The 25,030-nt window shown below is 40.7% G+C and overlaps 1 protein-coding gene across 3 annotated transcripts in view; it reads right to left on the bottom strand.

The window, feature by feature from the left end:
* Nucleotides 1-25,030, bottom strand: part of EPSTI1 (epithelial stromal interaction 1) — a 50,207-nt gene that overhangs the window by 16,649 nt on the left and 8,528 nt on the right. For all 3 annotated transcript variants that reach the window (XR_007778952.1, XR_007778950.1, XM_050980796.1), the window contains exons 3-7: nt 22,197-22,255; nt 20,153-20,236; nt 16,249-16,322; nt 15,535-15,618; nt 9,464-9,537 (exon numbers count right to left, since the gene is read on the bottom strand). Coding sequence is in view for 1 of the 3 variants with exons in the window: in XM_050980796.1 (XP_050836753.1) it covers nt 9,464-9,537; nt 15,535-15,618; nt 16,249-16,322; nt 20,153-20,236; nt 22,197-22,255 (375 nt within the window). In the remaining 2 variants the exon portion in view is untranslated. The remainder of the gene's footprint in view (nt 1-9,463; nt 9,538-15,534; nt 15,619-16,248; nt 16,323-20,152; nt 20,237-22,196; nt 22,256-25,030) is intronic.

Here is a 25,030-nt window from a genome sequence, read left to right as displayed (position 1 = left end):
TACCTGGGTAGTTAGCAGACCTCAGACAATGCACAGTAAAGAAAGAACCAGATGAAACAGTTTTCCCTGATCTACAAAGTACTTATACCTAAAGGTTGAACAAATTAATAGTCTTCTTATACAAGTGTTAAGCACTCCAGTTTTTCCACGAAAGATGAGTTATTAAGTGGTAGGATTGCACAGAGTAATTTTGGGAAAGTGAAGATTTAAATTGCAGATTTTGTGTTTCTCTACCTATGCTAAAACTGATGAAACAACAATTTATTTCTACACCAGGAGGACTAAGAACTCCTACAGAAAATCTAGAGTATATTTAAGAAGGTTGAAGCTCTGCAAAAAAATATGTGGCAACTTGGTGCTATACCTAGTTGCACTAATTCCTTAGTGATGGCAAGAGAATTAAATGGAGTATGTGGAATTTCTCATTATTTGCATTAAAATGTGGTGGAGGCCATTGAATTTTGCATATCAGCACACTGATTGGTGAAAAGCTTACTTTTTAGCATCAGAAAAGATGATTACAAGAGTGGAAGCAAATAAAGTTCCTCAACAACACTGTGTACTGCCTTTGAATGGAGAAACACCTGACTTCACCAAATTAAGTTATACATTAATGAAGTGTTCCTATCACAAGAAAGGGACTCAGATTTCTGAGTTTTCTGATGGAAGACAAGTCAGGTCTTATATATGTTGATCTGTTGTGTGTCATCTCTGTGGAAACCTAGCAATGCACCTAGGGTTGCCAGACAATGTCTGAATGGAATTTTTCCTAACACTAAACCTGCAGTCATAACAATGCAGAGCATAGCTTAAACCAGGCTGCACGGAAAGAGAGAATTCAGGGAGATGACTGTTCAATTAATGTTTTGGAAAGGAAAGTAGTATCTCCAGAAGGAAACCAGCATATCAGTACACAGACAACTGGAGCAACATCTCATCCACTTGCTGAAACTTCAAGGACTAATCAAAAATGCTAAAATGTGTTCCTCTAAACTTAGTAACATTAAGGAAAGAAGAGCCTGAGATGAAGAAATTTAATCCTGATACCTTCCAAACACAGCTAGGCAAAAGGAGATACAAAATTTAACCAAGAAGGCACCATCCTAATAGGCTATTAGCCTGAGTTCTAACTACCCCTAATCATCCATCTGAAGAGAGCCACTGACACTCTGGTTAAGTTGGAGTAATCTCATGAGGGTATTTTGTCTTGGTAGCCTCATCTCCCATTACAACACTGGGAAAAAACCTTTTGCTGTGCTAATTAAAACAGCTTCCTCCCATACTGGTGTGCTTAATAGCACCAAGCACTACTCCTAGCATGGCAACTCAGCATCTATAGTGCAGTAACTATTCCTGAAATAGTTTTGACCTGTCCCAAACAGCACTTTTGCAAATAACTCCTGGCTTCTGTCCAGGAATGAATATCAACTGCTGCTCCCAACAGGCATTTTAGATGCTACCACACCATTTTGGGAGGTAAAGTTTTCTAGCAATGGAAGTATGCACTTTTCAGGCCAGTTGGCCTCAGAAATTATAGTGATTGATAGCATTAAATTTATCAGTACAGATGCACAGGCAGGGGAGTGGAGCACAATACTGGATTTGGGGTCTGAATAACTCTTAAGAGCTGTCAGGGGAAAATACTAACTCTGCTGCCAGGGCCATTGAGTAATGTGCTAGAAGGGGCTGCTGCATGACAGTCAGTCCATGGTGCAGATGCTCTCTGCGGGTCCTTAGATATACAGATACAGCTTTACATTCCACAGCTACTCTTCAGGCAGAGGTCTTTTTAAAAAAAAAAGCTGCTATGCAAACCCCTTTATTTGAAGCTTAACAAGTATGGGCAAAATGCAGAACCATGAGTATGCTAGGTGTTCCATTGCAAAAGGTGTAATTCTGCACTCACAAGCTACTTGTGAGCCCACGTGCATTTCTTACTGTTTGGGACTAATTTCCGCCCACATTCCCACTAGGGTGAGATGAGGGGATGGTTATAAAAGCTAGAGTGGGCCACAGTTCCTCTGGCCTGTGTAGGAGTTCACATGATCACCAGCCCTGACAGCTGAGAAGCTCGACAGTTGACTCCAGAATGCAACTGCAAAAGATCTGAGGACCCACAATGATCTCATTGCAAGATCCAAGGTTGACATTCCTCTGCAGAATAAGGTCTTCAATTTTGTGTGTCAAAAATTTTGCTTTTGACTACTGTCACATCTACAAGGATAACAAAAGTCTTGAAAAGGATTCATCCTTAGGGACATGAATGAGGATATGGACCTAGGACCCAGTATTTTCCTCCATCCAGGAGTCACACAGCACCAGCTTTTCATTCGAGCTTTTCATTTTCTAAGCTTTTCGTTTGAGACTGTATTTCTCTCAGAATAGAGACAGAGAGAAAATAATTTTTCTGCCTACAAATAAAGTTCTCAGCTTTAAGTCTGTTTTACAGACTAACATTAAAAATGCATTAATTAAAAGGGTTCTTGTAATCTTCAGTAGTTCTCCCCAAGTGGCAGTTAATTCTTTTGCTTTAATTGATGGATATTGAAATGCCAGTATACCAAAAAATATACTGGCGTTTATGCCAGTACATTTGGAAAAAAAAAGAAGGCAGCACAATACTTTTGTATGTATCATAAATCTATTTATTTCTCTTGACAATTTGTAAACTATAATGGCCAAGACTTACTACTACTAAAAACAAGACAGCTCATGAACTTCCTATTTTTTCAAGCTGCAGGATCTCCTCCACTTCAATTCTGCTCTTATGAACATCGGCGAGTATGCTAAGAGCATACAAAAATAGTAATAAAAAAATCAAAATAAATAACTCCAAAGCAGGTAAATCATCATAGTCATTGCAAAGAGTAGACAACTTGAGTGGCCACTAAGACCACAGAAGAAGCATTTGGTGCTGAATGACTTGGACTCATCAGCTTCCAAATTAATTGCCTGTAAGCAATGCTGAAGTGACTTTTCACCATTTTCTTCCAACTCATCTAGAAAACTAAGAAGCATACTGCATATATAATGTTAGTTTCACACATCTACCCAGAATTTTCATGATAATTTTTAAAAATAGTTGGACTCACCCTCTCTGAAAAGAAAAAACAATCCAACAACAAAAACTCATCCCCAAATTTAATTCAAGACATCTTTTTGCAGTACCAGCAATTATATCTACAACTTCTTCTCACTCCAACATACTTAATTGGCTAAGCATAACAACTTTCTCAACTTTTGCAGAAGTTAAGATCAGTTGCATAACTCTGCAAAGGCCTACCCAGAAGAAATTCTGCCCTTCATTTCAGGAAGGTCCTTGGTGGGGGTGTTTTCACTGATGCTCTCGCTCCTTCCTCAGTGAGAGCTCTGCCTTGTGCATTGCCATGTGCATCTTGGTCAGGCATTTGCTGAGACCCACCAGGTAGGCTGGCTGGTACTGGGGCCACTGGCCTAACAAAACCAAATCTAAAAATAGGAGAAGCTCTCCGAGACTTTTTTGGTTGGAAGATGGAGAAAGAGACTCCAAAGAGAGGTATAGCTGGGACTTTTGCTACCAAAAATAATTTGGTAAAGTGAGAATGAAGCTGGGGGGGCCAATAATACTGTTTGTGAAAATAATTCCACCAAAGATGCGTGGCTTTTGCTAGTACACAGTTACACATGTTTTTTCTCACATCCCCCCCTCTTTGCAGAGATGTGCCACAGCCAGTTTACTCAGTTTAAATAGATTCAGAAAGTTACAAGTAACTGCCTTGTTTCCCACAGCTGGACCATGATAAGGGGCAAGGTAGTAAAAACATTTCTGTTTGTCAGCTACAAACATGCATTCAGCTCAACAGGGGTCATGGTTCTCCTGTACCTCAATTCTTATCTGAGCTGCAGGACAGAGTCCACTTTTTGGGTAAGAATAATAAACAAACATCAGCCATGTCCAAAATTGCCAGCATGAATTAATGCTCATTTCTGGAGCGTGTGTAGGTGGGGGACTCACCTTTTGTCAGAGGCTATATGGTAAAAAATTACACGAAATTGTTAACACATCAAATTCGAGTATGATGTAGATGGCTCTTCTGCAATGCCATTTACTATGAAGAAAGGCTGTTCTCTAGATATTCAGTTCACCTGTTTTCCAACAGAAATCCTCTCATTAGCCACATACCAAGCTTAATACAGTATTCACAGACTTCACTGGCAGTAATGCTAGGTCATAGTACAGATGACTTGGACAAACCTAATGACAATTATCAAACACTGCTATCCTTGGCTAGGAGGATTTCTTGTCTGCAAGCTCTTGAGCTTCTGTTCCTGAGTTTGAGGATAAGAACAAAAAATGTGACACTAGTTCATCCTACGTATAAGGCTTCAAGAAAGAATAAAAACAGGCTGTTTAAAGAAAAATAAAAAGCAACTTTCTCAGCAGAATTATTTTCATCATTTTCTACCCACACTCAAAACTAATCTATCCTCGCAACCCACCTGCTTTTTTTGTTTCCCTGACTGGATGAAATAACACAGCTCGGTTCTTTGTTCCTCCCACCAAGTCATCCACTATTCCTGGATGTTATTTTAGATGTAAGCTTCACTTATTATCTGAAGTAATAAGCATAAATCCAGTTTTAAGGAAAATGCAGTTTCGTATAAGTCTATTGCATTCCATTCTGTGTGCTCCATCTGCATGTGCAATCTGCTTCTATATTTTCAGCCAGCTTGCATGGGCAGATTAATGCGCACAATTAGAAAGCAACCTCACAGGCGTTCAATAAACTGCTTTCATTATTACACTCAAGAGAGCCCCTTTGGATGTCTATAAAAGCCTAGTTTTCTGCCTGTTAGCTAAATAATTGACAACGCTTAAAATAATCAGGAGCAAATGAACAAAAAGAAGACAATTGTGGCAAAAAGAAGCAAACAAAGGATTCTCAAGGCTGCAAATGCTTTTTGTGTGAGCCCTCTTTCATTCTCTTAAGCAACCTGTATTAAAAGTCTGGTCAGGTTTACACTTGCACTTCTGTGGGGAAAATTTGTTGCCAGCCTGCTGTTTGAACCACACATTATAGGGGACTGAAAACTGGCAAGGACACTAGCATTTATCCTGTAAAAATTGATAAATAAATAAAAATTCTGTTTTGATTCAGGTTTTATTCTCCTGCATTTTATGACTTTTGAGAAAGCTGCTCTGGCAGGCAAGTGTATATCAGCTTGGTTTGGTGAAGCTCCTGCATTGTGTTTGGAATATGCACTCAGAGACACTCTGGCAAATTCTGTTTCCAGCTCCAAATTCTGAGCGGAATATATTGAGTGCGCACATGTACCCGAGTGCAGCTGTTCCAGGAATTTTTACAGGAATACAACCTTCACAAAAACAGAGGCAAGAATATATAGCAAAGGGAAAGATGAAGTGACACAATGGTCATCATGTACTATTAGAAAGTAACCCTATTTTTTAGACTACTTTTTCCATTACATAAATAGGTAGATGGCTATTAGAAAAACAGTGTATCCCATCCAACACTACAATTTCTGAGAAGTCAAATACAAATATAATAAAAACATCTAACTAGAAATCTGGGCCAAAACAGCATGGCAAGACACCCTACAGCTCAGACACAGATCCACACAGTCTGCACAGCAAGCCCCTGAAACAGTCATTACATATCCATCTTCATTATTGTTCAAACGACAATGTGGTATACTAACTAAAGAGGGAATGTCCTGAAAAATACCGTTCCTTGTGTCCTTTTGGAAAGATGTGCACTCAGTTTTTCCCTCGCATGGATTAGCAATTGCAAAGTACGGACTACATGAGCCTCCATTACCTTCTAATGCGCTCTGACAGAAACACAATCAGGCCAACAATGCAAAACACATCCAGGTTACCCTGACTAGGAAGGAAAGAGTCCATTTCATGTGTATGTAGTTTCTGGTAAAAAGTCAACACTTACTCCCCATTTTCTAAATCTGGTATCTGCAGGGACAGAGCCCCCACAACACTGTCACCAACAAATGTCTCACGCGCCTCTCTTCTGTTAGCACAACCTACAGTAATCACACTATGCAGCAACTTCTCCACCCCAAAGTCTGCTCCTGTGTGCTCTTCAGACTTTTAATACACAGCTATTTCAAGAAACACCTTGTGAGTTTTTTCTGTTTTAGTCACTGAAAAAAACCTGAGTCCACTGGGGTCAAAGGAGGGGCTGATCCCATAATTGTGAGGCTTGCAGACTTTTTCACGGCAGTCTGCATGCCTGTCTAGACTACATTCTCACAAGACACAAACACATATTCAAGCAACTGTGGTAACAGATACAGCTGACTTTCAAGGACCTGTTGTACACAAAGAAGCTATCAAGGCTTTCAAGAGATGGGAAATAACTATATTCTGTAGACAGCACACAAGGTTACAGACAATCTTTCTTTTTAGCACACACTTCATGTTAGACCCTTTGAAAGGGGATTTCAGTGAGAAGTTCTTCTTTTTAATAGTGTCAGGAATTTAATCAGGAAAACAAAATTCTGGGCAGCATCATATTTATTGTCAGAGCATGCTAATGCCATGAGAATCTTAAGTGCCTTTCCTTATCAAATAGAAGCGGCACTTCATGCAGGAGAGGTACTGATTGGGCTGTACCCCTTGGAGGCTGATACAGCTGGAGGTGGTGATCAATTTTAAAAGGTTTCCCAGTTAATGAGACTGCTGGTAGGCATTGATCTCCTCAGGAAAATTGTGATGTTGCAGCTACAGATCTTACAGAGGACAGACTAACAAGGGAGCTTATCTTTTGAAATGGCTCTATAGGCCACGACTTTGCAGAGGTCACTGCTTTATATGCAACACATGACCTTCCTTCCCTCCATTCCCAGCAAGCAGAGGAGATCAAAATACCCTAGCAGAGACAGTGAGGAAAGGGGCACAACCTCATATTTGTTCTCTTTGCCTCTAGATGAAGGGCCTTAGAGGAGGGAAGTAATGAGTCACTCATTTTTGCATGGCAGGCAAAAGCACATCTCTAAATACCAAGCACTTCTATGAGAACTTGTCACTAATAACCAGCAGTACTTCAATGGAGTTACTTCACACAATCTGAAATGTCACACAGCTTTTCATTACTCTTGGATGCTGTGCTCCTTAATGCCAACATCTCTTAGCAATGCATCCTCAACAACCTCCAGTGGTACACCATCCTCTTCCTGTGCCCACCAGAGAATTCCTTCAGGCCAGGTAAGGCACTGGTGTCACTGTGTCTGCAGAGGAATACATTCTGTGCAGCTAGCACAGTGTCCAGCTGCAGGCTGAGCCCTGGGGGGCTAGAGCCTGAGTCCCAGGCAAAGGGCCATGAACTGCCAACCCTTTGCATAATAAAAGGCCTGGGGACTTGTCACTTGGCCAGGGGAATGGACAGTGGGAAAAACCCAGGAACCGACAACCCCCAGGCTTCCTCGTGCTTAGCCTGCAAGGGGATAAAAGCCCAGGGACTCCTTTATTTAGGGTGCTTCCTTGGAAGCACCAGCTCAACCTGCTCTTTTATTATTTAGTTATTGCACCAAGATTAAATTATTTTAAATATTTTGGCATCTGAGAGTCTGCAGTGGGAAATCTGGGGTTGAACTGGTAGGGAAACCTGGTTTGAAAATAGTGTGGGGTTGTGAGCATGGGGCTGCAAAGGAGCCTCAGTACCAGCTCAGGTGCAGTGACTGACAGAGAGTGGCTCCTGGATGGTCTGACAGGAAAGTTTTCTTAATACTGCAGCATGTGAGGGCTTTGCTTTACCAAAAGGTTTTAAACACCACCAGGGATGGTGACTCAACCATTTCCCTGGGCTGCCTGTTCCGATACTTGGCCACCCTTTTGGTGAAGGAATTTTTCACTTGTGGCTGTTTCCTGTTTTCCTATGTTTCAGACTGTTTGGAACTGCTTTTGCAAAACCAGATTTACTTTTAATGGAAAAGAGCACTCAACAGCAGAATTCATTTCACCCTAAGCAAAAAAAAGGTACAGGCAGTGAAGGTGAAGGAAGGGAAGAGATATGTGTCATTCACAACTCAATATACCTTAAGATAAAAAAATCAGATTAAATGGGAAGACAAGAACCCTGACAATCCCTGAGGAAAAGCAAGATCCATAACTGAGGACCTTGCACTGCAAAGATCTGATGTGTCTGCGGTTGATTTAGGCTCAAAGAAAACCAAAGTGTCTAGTCTGTCAGAAACAGGCAGAGATCTAAAGTTGTGCAGTCTTCAGAATTCCTGAGGAATCAAAGTGTGTGTGTGTGTGTGTGTGTGTGTGTGTGTGTGTGTGTGTGTGTGTGTGTGTAGGCATCCACAACAGAATAAACAGCAAGCCAAACACCAATACCTAGAGACAAATACTGGCAACATATTAAGGGAAAGAGCTATGCCTAAAGCCAAATGGGAAGAAACAAAAGGAAAAATACAAGAAAAGCTGGAGTCAGTGACAAAGCACTAAAATGTCTGTACCTGAGAGAACAGTCTGGGCAAATGATGAAGGAACTGGAGCTACTAGCATGGGACAGAACTGACTTCTTTAAAGGTCACAGAGGAGGAAAAAGCAATCAATCAGGCTAAGAATACAGGTGAGTAATTTCAGAAGGCAAAGATAAAAAAGGTAAAGGTGACTAAACAGCATTGTGTGTTAATTATGTGATAGCATCGGTTTGGATCAGTTAAAAACAAATAAATGGGGTGGAGTGAATGGGCAAGGCAGGAACTTCACTGCCAGTGGAACTAATTATATCAGGACTTAGGCCGTATCTAAATCTGATATTAAGGAGGTATTCTTGGGAAATAGGTCTTTACAACATATCTTCACATTTAAGTAGGACTATGCTAAATAGAGGAAGTCCTCATTATTTACATGTGGATTAGACTTCTTTACTAATCAACAAAATAAATGAGTGGAGATGTAATTTGGATTCTTTTTTGATAATTAGTCTTGGATTGAATGATTACATATTGATTCAGTTAGAGAACAAAAGTACAAAGTCATTTTACAATTCACAACTTTCATTTCAAAGTGAATGTTTTAGGAAGCTAAGAGAGGTCTACAGGACAAAACTTCTCACAGAATAAGGTGTGGAGGAGGCTTGAATATTTCACAGAAGCATAAAATCATTGAGGTTGCTGGATGTCATCTTGTCCTACCCTCTGCTCAAGTGGGGCCACTTCATGACAGCTGTCCAGAACTTTTGATTATTTTGAATGTTCAAGGATGGAGAATCCACAACCTGCCTGAGTAACCTGTGCTCATGTTCAGCCACTCTCAGAGTAAAAAAAAGTGCTCAGTAGGAAACTCCTGTGGTCCAGAAGCCAAATCCTTCTTGAACCCCAAACCAGGGGTTTGCAAACAAATAAGATAATATTAAATAATAATTAAAAACCCAAACAAGCAAAACAAAAGGACAAGTAGATAAGGATTAGGTAATAGGTTTCAAATTTTACTTACTACTTTTGATCTTCAAGAAGCATCTCTCTTCTTTGCATTTCTTCTTGTCTTTTTTTAACTTCAAGTCTCTCTGCCTAGAGCATTAAAACCAGGAAAAAATACTCTAGGTTTCAATAACCCAAAACCAAACATCAATTATTTCAATTCCAATATTTCAATATTTTTGTTTTTAAAAGTTCTATAGCAGTTGGGTACAGAAGTGACCCAATCTCAAATTTAAAGGTATTCACTATGAACAAACATCTCTCAGTCAAGAGACCTGTTTATGTTAGAAAATGACACGGTGCTCCTAGTACCCATCTACCCAAAAGGCCTTGTCAGCCTTCACAGCTATCATGTCACAGCCCTGCTGGGGGACATCTCGGGGGGCAGCTGATGCAACCCTGGTCCTTGCAAGAAGGCAGAAGACCTAAACCACTGCACCAAAGCAGATGATGGTCCTGCGGCACTGACAGTGCAGCGACGTGAACACATGCAGCTCACAGAGCTGTCCTGCAGGAGCGCTAGGTACTGGCCAGCTGAATACATGCTAAGACAAATGAAGGTGGGAGACATTTGTTCTTAACCAGCATTCTTCTGCCTGAGATACCATATCTGGTGTAAGAGCCAACAAATCCTTGACAGGTAAAACTCCTGTGTAAATCTGGGTACCGCACAAATGATTAAGTCCTTTAATAAAAAACTGCACGCGATTTCCAGTGGAAGTATCATCTAAGATGCCCAAATCCCAAATTCAAGTAGAATAGTACAGTGAAATAAAGTAAAAATGAGAGAACTTGCTGCAACAGCAGTAACAGGCAATTCAAACTAAATTCCAATGAAAAGAAGGCCAGCCAATTTTTTTTTTTTGGCTCACAGGATGAAGTTAGGTCCAGTGAAAAGAGCAGTTAAAAGGCAGTTCAGTGTTTGAAAAGCACAAATTAGAAGTTCCAGCCTGAGATTTCAGCCTGCTGTATTTTGAACTCCCACACTGCAGTTGGTGGGGGGATGCTCCAGTAAGAGCTCCCAAGAAATGATCACAACAACCCTCATGTGGAGCAAAATACCGTCTCGGATGTCACTCTGCTCATTGCCCACCCTCAAAAGGAAAACAGGTAATTGCTCAGTAACCCAGCAACCAGACATTGCTCTGAACAAAGTGCCCTGAAAATTTCAGACAATACCTTGCACAGATGAGAAGAGGGGTGTAGGTGAAAATGGCCCCTGTGGCCAGAGCCCCAAATCAGGGAGAGAACAGTGCCTGAGAAGAGGAACTGTGCAAGGTCAGGGAGAATGAGGAAGGGGAAACATGTAAGTGGGTATGGGGTGTTAAGAACAGGGGGCTGAAATCCCCAGTTCCATAATCTTCTTTCTGCCCTGCAATGAAAAACATTTCAGAAAAATTACAGTTCTGCTGGCAGATACTCAATTACTTTGCCTTTGGCAATTTCAGGATGCATATTTTTTAATTGGATAAAGAATGACTGCCTGAAAGAGATTTGCAAAACAAGAGCAAATTCCTCTTTTGCATGCACAGGATTAAGAAAAAATCCTTTCAGATGTCTGCAGATAGGAAAAGAGCCACTATGTTGTGTGATGATAAAAACTGCTGGAAGGCAAAAGACTTAGAAGCTGTTATTTGGAAAAAGGCAGTGAGAAATAAACAAAAGGAGGAAGGGGAATCTCTGAATAAGATGTCTTGTTCACTCATTTGACATGCAGAGACAGTGATAGAATGTATGACATACTGATGCAACTGAAAACTTTAACCAAACTGTAGTAAGGAACATCACTACACAGTATGGATGATTTTAGAGTGTTCAGGGGATATATTGTTTGCTTCTAACCTAGACACAGATGATGTGTTAGGCAAAAAAACTCCCACTCATTTGTGCATCTTCACAGTTTACAGAAAAAGAAAGAGGCAGAAAAGAAATCTTATGGCTTGTGTTATTGTCACAGGTGATGCTGATACCCTTGAGACACCAGCCATAGCTCCCAGGCTTTTCCCCAACACTGCCCAATATCACAAGGCTGTTGCCTTCACCTCCAAAAAGCATTGGATGTGGGATCCACCATCATATTGCAAGGCTCCTGAAAGTTCAAAAAGAGAATTTGAAAAGTTCCAAAAAAATCCAAATCTCACAGGACTTGTTGTGGTCTAGCTCCTAGCTAGTGACATCTAGAGAACAGTGATATTAACTTTGATAAATACAAACCTTCAGTGCCAACCCTGCCTCCCACTAGATGAAAAAATAAAGGAATATCCTACAGCTATTCTAGCACCAGAATGGTACCTGAAGAAAACTCCAGCATCTTGAAATTACTCACTTGTGGCTGGTGTGACTATTTTTCACTCTGGAAGTTTACCCTAGGAAACCTGCTTAAGGATGCATACAAGTGACAGGCGACAGGATGGGCACATTCTCCAACTAATGATAATCTATCAATAGACATTGCCAAAGCACTCCACGTTTGGCACCGTGTTCAAAAAGCCAAGAGTGGAACAGCTGTGATATTGAAGGTAAACACTTTGAAAAATGTGTGCAGAAGGTCTGCAAAGTGCCCAGTTTTAACAAATCCCTGAAAAAAGGCCGCTCATGCTGATTAACACAGTCAAATTAAAGAGCACATGATTTGATAAAGAATAAAACAAAATTACAGCCTATCCTAAATAAGACAGTTTCTGAAGATGGCAGGACTGTTTACTACATAATGTAAGAGAGAAAAACGTTGCCTTCAGTATAATTACACTGAGCCTTATCATTTCAAATTGTTTGAATCTTCTACTAATCAGTCAAGACCTAAACTATAAAAGGAAATGCTAAAGGCAGGGTAACAGCAACAGAAATTCAGTCACAGGAAACAGAAATATCCATTGCGCTGAAGTAATCCAATTTTACATGCAACACAAATGAGAAAATCTTAAAAAACAAGAAGCCAAGTATCAGCTGCTTGCTTATTTTTTGGGGAACTTTGACAGTCCTTTCATCCAACAGACACAAAGGAAATGATGATCTAGTCTGGTCAAACACTGTGATGCAAAGGGCTGCACAAAAAATACCAAATCCAGACATCTACTACTAATGAGCAAATATTAAAAAAACTACCTCTCATGTACTTAAACACTTTCTGTGGATTAGGCAATTAGACACACATCTCAGCATTTTGGAAAAATACAGAAGAGGGGAATTCCCTGCTCATGTTACAAAATCTTTTCCAATTTATTTCACTGAGCACTCATCATTAGCTTCAAATACCCAAACTCAGGCAGCCCTCGGTTACCCCATGAACAAACCCCAACAATGTGGTATTCACATGCCCTCTGAACAGAGAGAAGCTGTGAGACAAGCAGAGAAGAAGGAAAACACAATTCTTATCTTGCTTGTTGTGCTAAAGTAGAAAGCAGTGTGGAGATTGTTTACCCAAAGTGAGGATGTTTTGCTCCCTTGGCCTGTGTGTGTGTGGGACTGTCACGGGACAGTCACCAGAGAATCAGAGAGGAGTGCAGTTCTGTGCCGTTGTGAGCAAGAGTGAGTGCCTGGCAGATTCAGTTTAGACACATTGTACATAGTATAGTATAATAAAGTAATTCATTAGCCTTCTGATGATGGAGTCAGGTGCATCATTCTGTCTCCCCTTCATCGGAGTTGCCTTTGATTTACAATACAACAGTCCCAGGACAAGCTGCCTGTCTTGAGGTGCACAGGAGACCCCAGTAGTTGGTCACACAAGGAGGCCCTGTGGAGCACAGAATGAAGACTCTTTCCTCTCTCTGGAAGCTAGAGAGACAAGGCAGCTGCCAAGCTGGTCTTCCAGCAGCTAATAACCCCATGGTTAATTAAAGAATGACAGAGACAGGCAGGTGGACTCGTACAGATAGTAAGGCAAACCTTCGTATTTGGGTACTGCTTTGGCTGACTCACAGTTTTTGCTTGTTCACAAAGAATGGGAAAGGGGATGCTGCTTTTCTCTGCAAAACCAGCATTAAAACGCTAACATAAACAGATCCTAAGTTCACAAGCAGCACTGACTCACAGTACATCATCCTTACAATCAAGAAAGAGCTGAGCTGAGTACCAGCACTCGTTCTAGTCACTGCACATTAGTCTGTAAGGCTTCACCATTCATGTCTGTTGGCAAAGAAGCTTTCCAGCTGTGAAAGTTCCAGGGCTCCTGCTGATAAAGCTGGCTAGCTATTATCTCCTCTCAGACTGTCACACAATTTGGTTTTTACTGAATGAATAATAACCTTGAGCAAAAGAAGGGCTGGCCAGCAAGAAAAGACGGCCTGTGAACTTGCAGAAAGACATGCTCTCAGCCAATGCCCTACAGGTGCAGTTGAATACAAATCTAGCACTTCAAATAAAAAGCTCCTTTCCTTTAGTAAACAGAGCCCAACGCTGGTTGTACAGCACCAGTAGGATCCATGTCATTCTCAGGTCTTGGGAGCCTTTCATCAGTAGACAGGGTGAGATAGCCAAACTGGCACTTTCCAGTGGGTTTTCAGCATGCTCTTCTTAAACACGAGGTTGAATATTTGATACCTAATCATCTTCCAAGAAGAAATCTCCATCGGCTCAATCACTATTGTGGAAGACAATCTGAATAAACTAATTCAAACTAAGATTTCCCTTTCATACAGCTCTGTTTTGTGTGATTGCTTTGTGGGTATATGTTTATTTAGTCAAATTAGTCTGTTTGGCAAAGATGCTTGCTGCAATGTTGCATCCTCCTTCAGCAAAAATGGATACTTACAGTTTTACTACCTACAACATCTATAAAGATTTTATAATCTGTGGGAGTGAAGGTAAGGAAATTAAAGAGCATGAAAACAAACCTGATACATCAATATATTTTCCAGGTGTAACTAGAAATTATAGCAGTCTTGTAACATTTTTCTTGTCCAATGCCCATGGGCAAACAACATATATTAAATAATTAATCCGCTCTCTTCCACTGCTATCATCACTGTGTCTGGAGCTGTATATGAGATGGCAACAGCTAACAACATTTTCAGGTGACAGTATTTATTGTCCCTGTAAGCTGTTGTGTATAGGCTTATGCCCAAAGTATAATACTAACCACTGAGAGATCAGGAACAGACTAACCCTCACCCAGAAGCAAATACAGTTATTTTTGTTTATGCATGCCCTTGCACGCCAACCAGTATCGATGACTTTTTAATTAACTCTCAACATTCAGTTTCTGCACTGAAAATCATTTTTACTGTTGTGGAGACAAAACTTGCTAACCTGAAATCTCCCTTTCTCTCCTTGTTAATGAGCACATCAGTATCATGCTCCCTCTCCTTTTATTTTTCATTTAAATTCCACACTGCATTCTCAAGCAAGTACTACTTGGTTGCCACCAAGGAGACACAAATGAACTTTTACAAAGGGTTGTGCAGCACAAAGAAGTAGATGCTTTGTGAGAATAACTAGAGAAAGCAAAAAAATTAAAAATAAAAAAAGAAAATTTGCAAATGAGCTATCATTGTTGTCAATATATGAAGAATATTAGAAGGAAGAGTGATCTGACCTATTAGCAAGACCACTTGTGTGCACTGGCTGTAGAAGGGCTGGAGGGCCAGCTGAATTTCAGGATGCTCTCATCCCAATGCAGGTAGAATACACTGACCTTTCCATGACTTGGATACCTTTTTCCATCCTGAGAGGCTGGATTTTCTAGAATTCTTCCCATGCGCACAGGCAATTATGGATTTCTATAAAGTCTTTGTGCCAACTGCTACAATCCAATCTTAGAGAGGGAGCTCATGCCAAAGTGAACCATATAACCTGCACACAATTTACTCCTGACCTCTGTGTTCTCTCTCTCTGCTAACTCTGCCAGATAGATGCAACTGAAAGACTGGAGTTTCTGACAAGCCAAAGGAACACTCGAGCCCCCAAAAACCCTGGGTAGGTATCCTTCAGTCAGCTACAAAGAAGAGGAAGACTACATTTCCTGATTTCTTGGTATCATCCAGGGCTGCCACCTAATTTAATTAGCCGGTTTCATGTAGTTCAGCAAAATCAAGTGTCAAGACATGAACTGTTATATGGCCTCAGGTCTGCAGTAACCAGATTTACCTTTTCTCTCTGAATTGCTTTCTTTTTCAGGATTTCAGCTTCTTCAGCTGCCTTTTTTGCTTTTACATACTCTTCTCTCTTGTGCTGTGTGACATAAACATAGGAAGTTATTTTACATATTTATGTATACAAGGAACATATAAGGCAACTTGACTCCTCTAGTGCGCATCTTTCAAATCTAAAATGTGCTAGGGGAAAGTTTCTGGATTTTTTTCTCACTTAAAATAAGACACTGAATAATGCAGGTTGTGCAACAGCTACTGCAATATTGGCTTTAAGAAGACTGAAAAATCTAGGACTGATAAATGGGCATCCATGCAAGGACTCACACAGCTGATTGATAACTTGCAAGCATTTATACCTCTTGTAACAGGAACATTTCCACATAAGCACGGGACAGGGTGGTACATTGATCAATTAGTCCAAGCAAAAGCAACATGCTGGAAGATACAGCAAGGCATTTAAGTGGCTTTACAACTGTTCTGGCTGTTATTTGAGATATCATCTGCGATACAGATTGCTACATATTTATGGAAAGATTTCTCATTTTCTTTGGTGCAGAACATTAGTTTCTGATTTTCTGCTGCTTCCTTCAGGTTTCATGACTTTCTCCTGTCAAGCAGCTGCAAGTTCATTTTATAGTCATACAAAACACTACAGGAAAAGCTTTCTTTTGAGTTCTAAAAATAAACAAACACATTTATTCTTACTGACCTTTTTCTGGTATTTAGATTGAATGAGAATCATTTGTTGGCTTTGTCGTACTTGAGCCTCTGATTCGTTTCCACCTTAAAAAAACCCCAAAAATATAAATGGCACTTTGTATGAGCATTTTAACTGCAAATGCCAGTCATTTCAGAATACAGCAATATAACAGATTGGATGTATGCATATACAGGAAATTTTTCATAATTACAGTAGCTGTCTGACTTTAAAGAGAACAGAGAGGAGACCTTTTTGATCATTTTTTTCATCCATCAAAAGCACTTGCCTATTATTTATAGAGCACCCACTGTATCATCCACTCTACCAACAAATATGTCCCTACAATATATGATCAGTTTACTGAGGAACTATTCCATTTCAGAAAATCAGTCATGCTTTGCAGGTGAGTTTTCATTTTCACATCTAGCTATCCCCACCTTTGCTCACACACAGTCAGAAATTCTATTGCTAAAAAGTTTATCTCTTATCAAATTTAGGATCTTGGACTCTTCCAGCTCCAATGGGATGCTATAATTTGAAAATTTTCTAAGTAATGTGTTCGGGATTAGGGAAGAAGCCCCTTCCTGAAATGGAAGTAAAAGCCTTTCCCACAGACCTCACATTCATATTCAGGTAGTAGAAAGCATCCTTTTCCAAAGCCATGGACTCTTTTGTGAACATCTAAAGCTCCGGTGATAATGTTCAGCCTTCAGTAAAAAGAAACAAAATCCCCACAAACCATACAAAGAAAGTGATACTAAGTATCAAGGGATTGAGGGAGGGATTTTGATTCTATTACTCTGCTCTATTTTCCAAAGTATTTTCTTGTTGTAGGAACGGAAATCATTTATTCCCTTTAGTTGTTGCAAAAAATGACAGCCCTCACTCCATTCTGAGGGTGGGGGCTGTATTTCCCCAGTTCATTGTTTTCATGAGAAATTCCCCTCTCTGTGCCTCCTAATTCTATGGAAGCAGCTGGACCAACCTGTGCTACCTTAGGTGCCTGATATCCTGGGCTGTATCAAAAGCAGCATGGGCAGCCAGTCGAGGGAATGTGATTCTGCCCCTCTGCTCTGCTCTCCTCTGGTGAGACCCCACCTGCAGGGCTGCATCCAGCTCTGGAGTCCCCAATAGAAAAAGGACATGGACCTGCTGGACTGAGTCCAGGGGATGGCCTCAAAAATCATTAGAGGGCTAGAGCACCTCTCCTGTGAAGAAAGACTGAGAGAGCCAGGATTGTTCCCCCAGGGGAGGAGAAGGCTCCAGGGAGACCTCTTAGCAAGCCTTTCAGTACCTGAAAGGGGCTAGGAGACAGCTGGAGAGGGAATTTTTGCAAGAGCTTATGGTGGTAGGACAAGGAGGAATGGCTTTAAACTGAAAGAAGAGAGGTTTAAACAGAATATAATAAATACATGTTTCACTGTGAGGTGCTGAGGCACTGGTACAGATTGCCCAGAGAAGCTGTGGATGCCCATCTCTGGCAGTGTTCAAGGCCAGGTTGAATTGCACATTGAGCAACCTGGTCTAGTAGATGGTGTCCCTGCCCACAGCAGGGCAGTTAAAACTAAAAGATATTTAAGTTGCCTTCAGACCCAAACCATTCTATGAATTGCAAGACCTTTCAGAAATGTAAGAAATACTAGGAGGGATCACTCTTGTCTAAAGGTAGCTCTCTCCATTTACTAATTGAAGGTAACTAATCTTTAGGAGCTTTTGTGACATTCAGTGAATAGGAGATCAATACCCTAAGCATGGCAACATTTCCATGGACACAAATAAATCCCTAAGGTAAGTTCTCCAGAGAGAATGGCCATACAGTATACAAGCAATAAGCTTAGAGTAGCAATAAGCATACAGCTCTATGCATTGTAGAGTGTCTCATCTCCAGGTCTAGAAAATAAAACTGCTACTAAACAGGTTTTGAAACCTCTTAGATGCCAAATCCTTCTCTTTTTTTAGCCTTTTAATAGCAAAATTTCTTTTGTGCACTGTAGTTTTTTTGCCGGGACTGGTGGATGTTGTCTCAGAACAAACATTTTCCTGATCATTATCAGAAATTGCCTATAGCCTTTCAGCCAGGTTTAATTCATTCAAGTTGCCTTGGCTGCAATGTGTCAAATGCTTCACTGAAGGCAGAGGGTGTTGTGATCCCATATAATAAAACCAGAAAAGAGACTGTTGCATTTATCAGGCATGATTTGTTGCTCCACTTGTTGCTTATGGAGGAGAGTAGAACTTGCATCCTTCATTGCTCTCATCTCTCCATGATACCTGAAAGTTTGCCAGTCAAATATTACAGAGTTGAAATCCAGCATACTTATTTCCCTGTGGAAACCACAAGTGTTAAAAAACTTTAAGAAACTTCTACTTTATTTAGCGATTTTATTTAGTGATTTGGACTAGATGTGCAGTCCCTTAAAATCATTCTGAGAAAATAACACATGATACTTTTTTCTCCTAATGAGTACCTACAGGGGTGAAATTAGAGATGCCATTTCAGCTCCAAATTTCTTCCTGTGGGAATGATATGTTCTAATAATCTTTGCACCTCAGTTCTTTTCAAAGGCACTTAACATACTACCTGTGTCTCAACCTCCAGGCGTCTAAGTGGCAGCTAGAGAGCGACTAATGACATCAAATTTTCTTTTCTTTTTTTTTTCCTCTTAAGTTTCTTCTTTGCCTAGAAGGATTTTAAATGCAGTGGGGCCAGAAGACTCCTGACACTCAGTCCCTGCAGCTTTAAGGACACCCTCAGTCACACAGCCAGCCCACACACACCAAATATGCCAATTTTTTTTTCCAGATTTCACTTTCTTCAGCAAAAAGCTCTATGGTATTCTTGTGACAGAAGTATATCTTCTAGAAACTACCCACAAGCAAGAAGCAGATGTTACACATGAACTCACAAAGACTGTGTCTGGCCAAACAACTGCACATGATTTGAATACAGGGCATTGCCACCACTGCAAACAACTGTGACTCAGCTGCAGGGCAGAACATGTGGGACCAGGATCACCTTGGGCTAAAAATCAGTTCTGGGTTGGAGTCAGTTCAAATCTCCCACCTGCTGTCTATTTTTATACGCTGTACACCACCAATAACTTATCTTGTGTAGCCTGGCAGAGAAAGAACTTAATTCGCAGGTCAAAGCAGACCACATCCTGTGCACCCCAAATTCTCCTACAAAAGCCAAAGTAAGGAAGAGAAGATCTTCTTTTCTAAAACTTTTTTTAAAACTAAGTCTGAAATATCACTAAATTCAGTACTTTATAGTGGTTACAATTCAAGATATCTCCTACACTTTCCCTCACACACCTAGAAAACATCTTGCTTATCTTAGCAAACACATCAGTTGTGTTCAGGGTGTCTTAAGTTCTTGCAGCTTTTTACCCTGTTTTTCATTTACTTGTCTGTTATCTTAAAAAAATAGGTGACAGAGGATTTCACACATTTAGCCTGAAAATGCTGAAGCTGCAGGGATCACTTTTGCCTCATCAAGAGCCAACAGCCAGGAAAGCAACACACAGACACAGAGGAGTTTTCCTATGGGTAACTGGAGGGTCTCCAACTTGCTGTCCATCTGCACACTAATGACAAGTGTGCGCCCCCTCAGAGACATCAACCACAGGCAGTGTAAACAGCAGGAGAGTTAATCCACCTGTTTTCCCCAAATGTTGGTACAGATTTTCTGCCCTGCCCTTGACAGATTTCTTGAGTGACAATCTGTGCTGTTTTGTTTCAGAAACATCTTCCTTGCCATGATCATCAAGAAGCACAGAGAACATACAATAGACTCATGTCAGCCCTTATTGAAACTGAATCTCTTTAATAAGTAGCGAGAAAAAGTTAAAAATGTCTTATGTCATGGAAAATTAAATTTTGCAATTCTCAGCTGCTGATTTAAATGTCTTACCCAGTCTCTGTGGCACCAATGTAATTGGCCCTGGCCTGTGTTCTTTCTTCCATTGCTCCAGGTCATCGAGCTCTTTCTTAGCAACTGAGCAGGTATAAAAAGAAATAAATATATGGAAGTTAGAGGAATACTAACAAGCAGCCATTTCTGCTAATTGCATGTAATCCTGAAGACCATCCAGGAACCAGCTTGGTTCTCAAGAGATGTAGATATCCCCACAAGAAGCTACGCAGTCACTGCAATAATTAGCTAATTGGGCAAACATTTTCCCTAACTTGAGACTGTAATGGTGAGCAACCCTAGGACTCAACCCCAAAAATAAAGCCATAACCAGCCAGGAGACAGCTAACAGACTGCTTTTTAACCCCTGGGAACCTATAGGTAAGAGCCACAGTATTTACTCCTGCAGGTAAAGCAGAAGTTGTTACGATGAAGATGTTATTACTGCATAGAGGGAAATCCTTGTGGTGTAATGCTCCCCAGCAGGGAAATGAAAAGTAGTTTTCCCTCCCAACCACATGCTCCCTAAATAAAAACAGGAGGAATGCATGAATCAGCTTCAAATTAAGACACTTCAGCATAGGCACCCACATGTGAGATGGGCAGCCAGCTCCCAGTGTAGTCAGTGAAAGTCAATACAGCCGGGGTGCAGCCATATGCTCCAGGATGGCTGATTTAACTTCTCTCTTTGCCGACTGACAGAGGGAAAAACACAATTCCTGTGAATAGCAAGGCCAACAAAGCCTATGGAAAGAGGAGCTGGGTTTTACACTAGCACTTCAGTTGCTCTAGGGGTTTCTTTCACTCTTACTAACTGTGCATTCTAAAGGCTGGCTATGGTTTTTTGGAGGCTACACCAGCCCTCCTCTAAGAGGATAAAACCAGTGTTTGGGTAAACCTCTAAAGAGACCCAAAAGACAGAGAACAGTTTTTTATTTCACCTTTAAAATAAGCGTTTAAGTAGAGATTGAATCCAATGAGGTCCTATTTCTACCAGTGTCCAAGACAGAAATACCTGACATGCTTCAGACCCTTCACACTGGCACGACAAAAGGAAAACTGATTTTTATTAGAGCAGCAGCACCTTTGCTGTTAACATCAGTCAGGTCTAAGATGATATGCTGCTATTTTTCCTTCAAAAAGATTATAGTTTGTTTCATGATAAGTCCATTTTCTTTCTCACAACCAAAGGAAACCCAACCCATACCAGCCTGCTGGTAAAGCATTTTAGCTAAATTCACAATGTTTGAGAAGAAAGGATTTAATTGCACTGTTTCCTCGAGGACTCAAGACATGAGAAGTGCTGACACACACTCCTTCAGCTTTCATGTCTTGCATAAATCAATGCCCAGGTGCATAGGACTGCTGTGCTCAGTCAGTCACCTCTGTATACAGAATTTATTTCACATCTGACTCTGGCTGTAACTTTGTCAATAAAAGATTTCAATATATGCCTGAACTTTCTGGTAGAGATTCAGGGTGCTCCTGCTTAGCTACTTTCACCAGCAAGACTCCAAGCTAAGAAAAAGTGAACATATATCCACAAATACTTTCCACCTAAAATTACTTTTACCAGCTTCAGTAGAAGAACCACCTACACTCAAATGCATGTTTAAGAACTAACAGTGTCTGCAGTTGCTTTTGTTTCCACATGGGAGTATTTTCAAAAATATTTCTTATTTATATTTTTGTTCTTCCTCCTCCTAACCTTGAGACTGTTCAAGATTCCCCAATATGAATTCAATCCTGTAAAAGTTGGATAGAGCTAATTCCAGCATAGTCTTGCAGAAGCCATCTTGAACACCTCCTGCACTGAAAGTATCAAAACCCTTCCAAACAAGATTTATTCTGCATGAAGTGAAGCCAGATGATGAGTCACTCTTAAGAAAAGCTACATGATCATGGAGAATGCTCATAGCATTGGCATTACTGTCATAGCTGTACATGTAAAAGCAAAAAAAAGGGAAAAAATTGCAAAAGCGATAAAATGCTAAAATCCCAGTTATTCAAGTAGAAATAATGTATATTAGACAATTCAACTTACTTTGCTGTAACTGTTTTCTTCTGGTTTCATTTGGAGTTACCAAGACATATGGGCCAACACTAAAATGAAAGAATACACTCTTATATTTCCTTATATTTACACAAAATCAGAACTAGAGGAGTTCCTTCATCCGCAAAGTCAGTTTTCTGCTGTTGTAGCAAACAATTTCATAGAAAAACTAGTATTTATTCAGCTGATTCATTTCTATAGGAATTTTTGGTAAGTACTCTAGGAATACCTGAAATATTTGGAATTGGCAGCAGATACCGAGAATAATATTCTCAGGAACTTTTAGCATAGCCTTTGCTGTTCTTATTCAAGTCTTACTCTAGACTGCTGACCTCAAATCTCATGCATTTCAAATCAAATCACTTCCCTGAATCACAATGTCCCATGTGGAAGGCCACTGTCTAGTGGGAAGAGCACTGGTGCTGGCAGTCCCACCAGCTACCTTGTGGGCACCAAGCACCTTGCGGTCTTAAATAGCCTGCCCAAAAGTTGTCCAAGGAGTGTGCAAAGTCACACTGTTTGTGATGGGCCCAGATCACTCACTGTCAGCCTGAGCCTCAGTTTCCTTGTCAGTCTTTCATTTTCAGCACCAGGAATTCCTCGGGCATATTCATCTTGCTGTCACGCCTAAGGTGCGACTCACTGAATCAGGACAAGGGGCCTGTTTTGCCAGACTTAATTCAAAATGCAGTTGCTGTCTCAAGGAGCTATCAATCTAATGTGACAGCAAAGAGGCAAACAGGGTTCAGAGTGTATTAAGAGACTCGAGGTGATCAGAAGAGTGATGAAAACTTGTCAGTTCCACTTGGAGAAGACAAAGGGTTTTATCTCCATGGTGTATTGTGTGAGTAGGAGTTTACATGGCTCCCACTGCTCAGGAGCTGTGCTATGGGGGTGCAGGTTTACCAGAAATGCACTAAGCAGCAGTTGGCCCCACACATCAGAGTCTTGGCAGGGTTTTATATGCACGTGTGGGCACAAATATTTCATCTGGCTTCATTGCAGAGAAAGCACAAGGAGGAGAACAGCTAGCAAAGAATAATTCAGGGTGAAGGCTGAGCCTCTTCAGGAAGGACCACAGGGAGTGGCTAGAGGACAAACTAGTAAGCAAAGAGAGAAGTTGGCAGTGGAAAAGAATTGAAACAATAAGGCCCAAGACTAAGGCTTAAAAGGGGAATGAAAATCATGCAAAGAGATCAAAGTGCCCAAAGCTGCCTGCTGCTGTATCACAGTAATTCAGGATTTGGTAAGAGAGTATTTATATCCAATTACCTCTTTCTCTTTGAAGACTTATTCTAGGAGGATGTGGATTAATTTATGAGATTAAACTAGAAAAGATAGAGCCGTGAGCTTTAATGGTGCCATTTAACATGATCTTTTCTGCTGGCATACTCTGGTGCCCCCGAGACGGTGAGACTGTTCTGCACGTCTCCACTGAATCCCAGACCCCCCAAGGCTGGAATGCAGAGTGCAGCAACGCCCCAGTGGCATTCATCACACAACTGCAAACATTACTTAAAAGAAGCTTGTACAACACATCTTGCTTATGGCATAACACTCCCAATCAATGATGTTGTTTCAGATTTTTCTCTATTTGATTGAGTGGCAGCATTTCCAATTTATCCCAAAGTGCCTTTAACAAGCTTCTACACAATGTATCTCTTTCAAGACTTTTTTACAGCTTTTGTTTTTGTTTCAGATATTAAGATCGTATTTCTCTCAAGTTCATACACAAAAATTATTAAGTACCTTTTAAACTCCCCCTCCCTTCCCTTTGGCAGTGATAAAAGTGTCTGAAATTGTGGGTTGCAATGCTACATATTTTCCTCTCCCAAAAATCGATCAGTGCATCTAAGATATCACGCTGCTTCACAGCACTAGAGGGCAGAAGAGTTTTTATACCATGTACTTTGATGACTTCTAACAGCATTTGTCTGGTTGATTTGTTTTAAGTTATAATCAATTTTTTTTTAAAAGACCTTGGCTTGTCTGAACATGTATGAGAAATCACGGTATCAAACCTAGCCCTTTTGCCATGAATCATTTCCTTTATCTGCTTGTGCTTTTAGGCTGGAAGGCTCACACCCCAGGAAGCCAGGTGGGGCCAACTCTTCTGGTACCTGACCGTGGCCTCTTCTTCAGCACCTCAGAAGGACTGCACATGAAATACAACAAAGATCAATCAGTTTACCAAAGAGGTAGAGGTGACAGTACATTCACCATCTGTTTTCCAGAGAGCAGAGTAAGAGTTGGTGTTTAAAATAGTGTTTATTTAAAAGCAAAATTCATTTCATTTTATTAAAATAAATGCAAAGAAAGTGAGGATGCCAAGTCTTCAGTCAGGGAGGGAAGGGGAGAACAGGACACCAACTTTTCTTTGTCTTTTATCTAACGCTTTGTTTTACTTTTTATTATTAAAAATAATAAGAAAAAATAAAAAGGCAAGGGGAAGCATTATTGAGTCTATCTAACTTTATAGTACTCACCTTGGTCTCTGGAAAGATAGGCCAGCATGTGGGTTTGGGTAATGGGATCAGGAATGGCCCTAAGCTGAAGGAGGGCAGGTTTAGGTCAGATACTAGGCAGAAATTCTTTACTGGCAGGGTGGTGAGGCACTGGCACAAAGTTGCCCAGAGATGTAGTGGATTCCCTATCCTTGAGGTGCTTAAGACCAGACTGGATGGGGCTCTGAATAGCCTGGTCTGGTGGAAGGATTCCAGCTCATGGCAGGGGGGTTGGAACTAGATGTCCTTTAAGGTCTCTTAAAGAATCATTCCATGATTCTCTGATCAGGGGCAAGGAGGAGTAAGTGCATGGTATATTTC

The sequence above is a fragment of the Serinus canaria genome, chromosome 1 (assembly GCF_022539315.1).
Source record: "Serinus canaria isolate serCan28SL12 chromosome 1, serCan2020, whole genome shotgun sequence".
NCBI classification, from domain to species: domain Eukaryota; kingdom Metazoa; phylum Chordata; class Aves; order Passeriformes; family Fringillidae; genus Serinus; species Serinus canaria.
The sequence above is the reverse complement of the archived record's forward strand: the minus strand, read 5'-3'. Positions and strand labels throughout refer to the sequence as shown.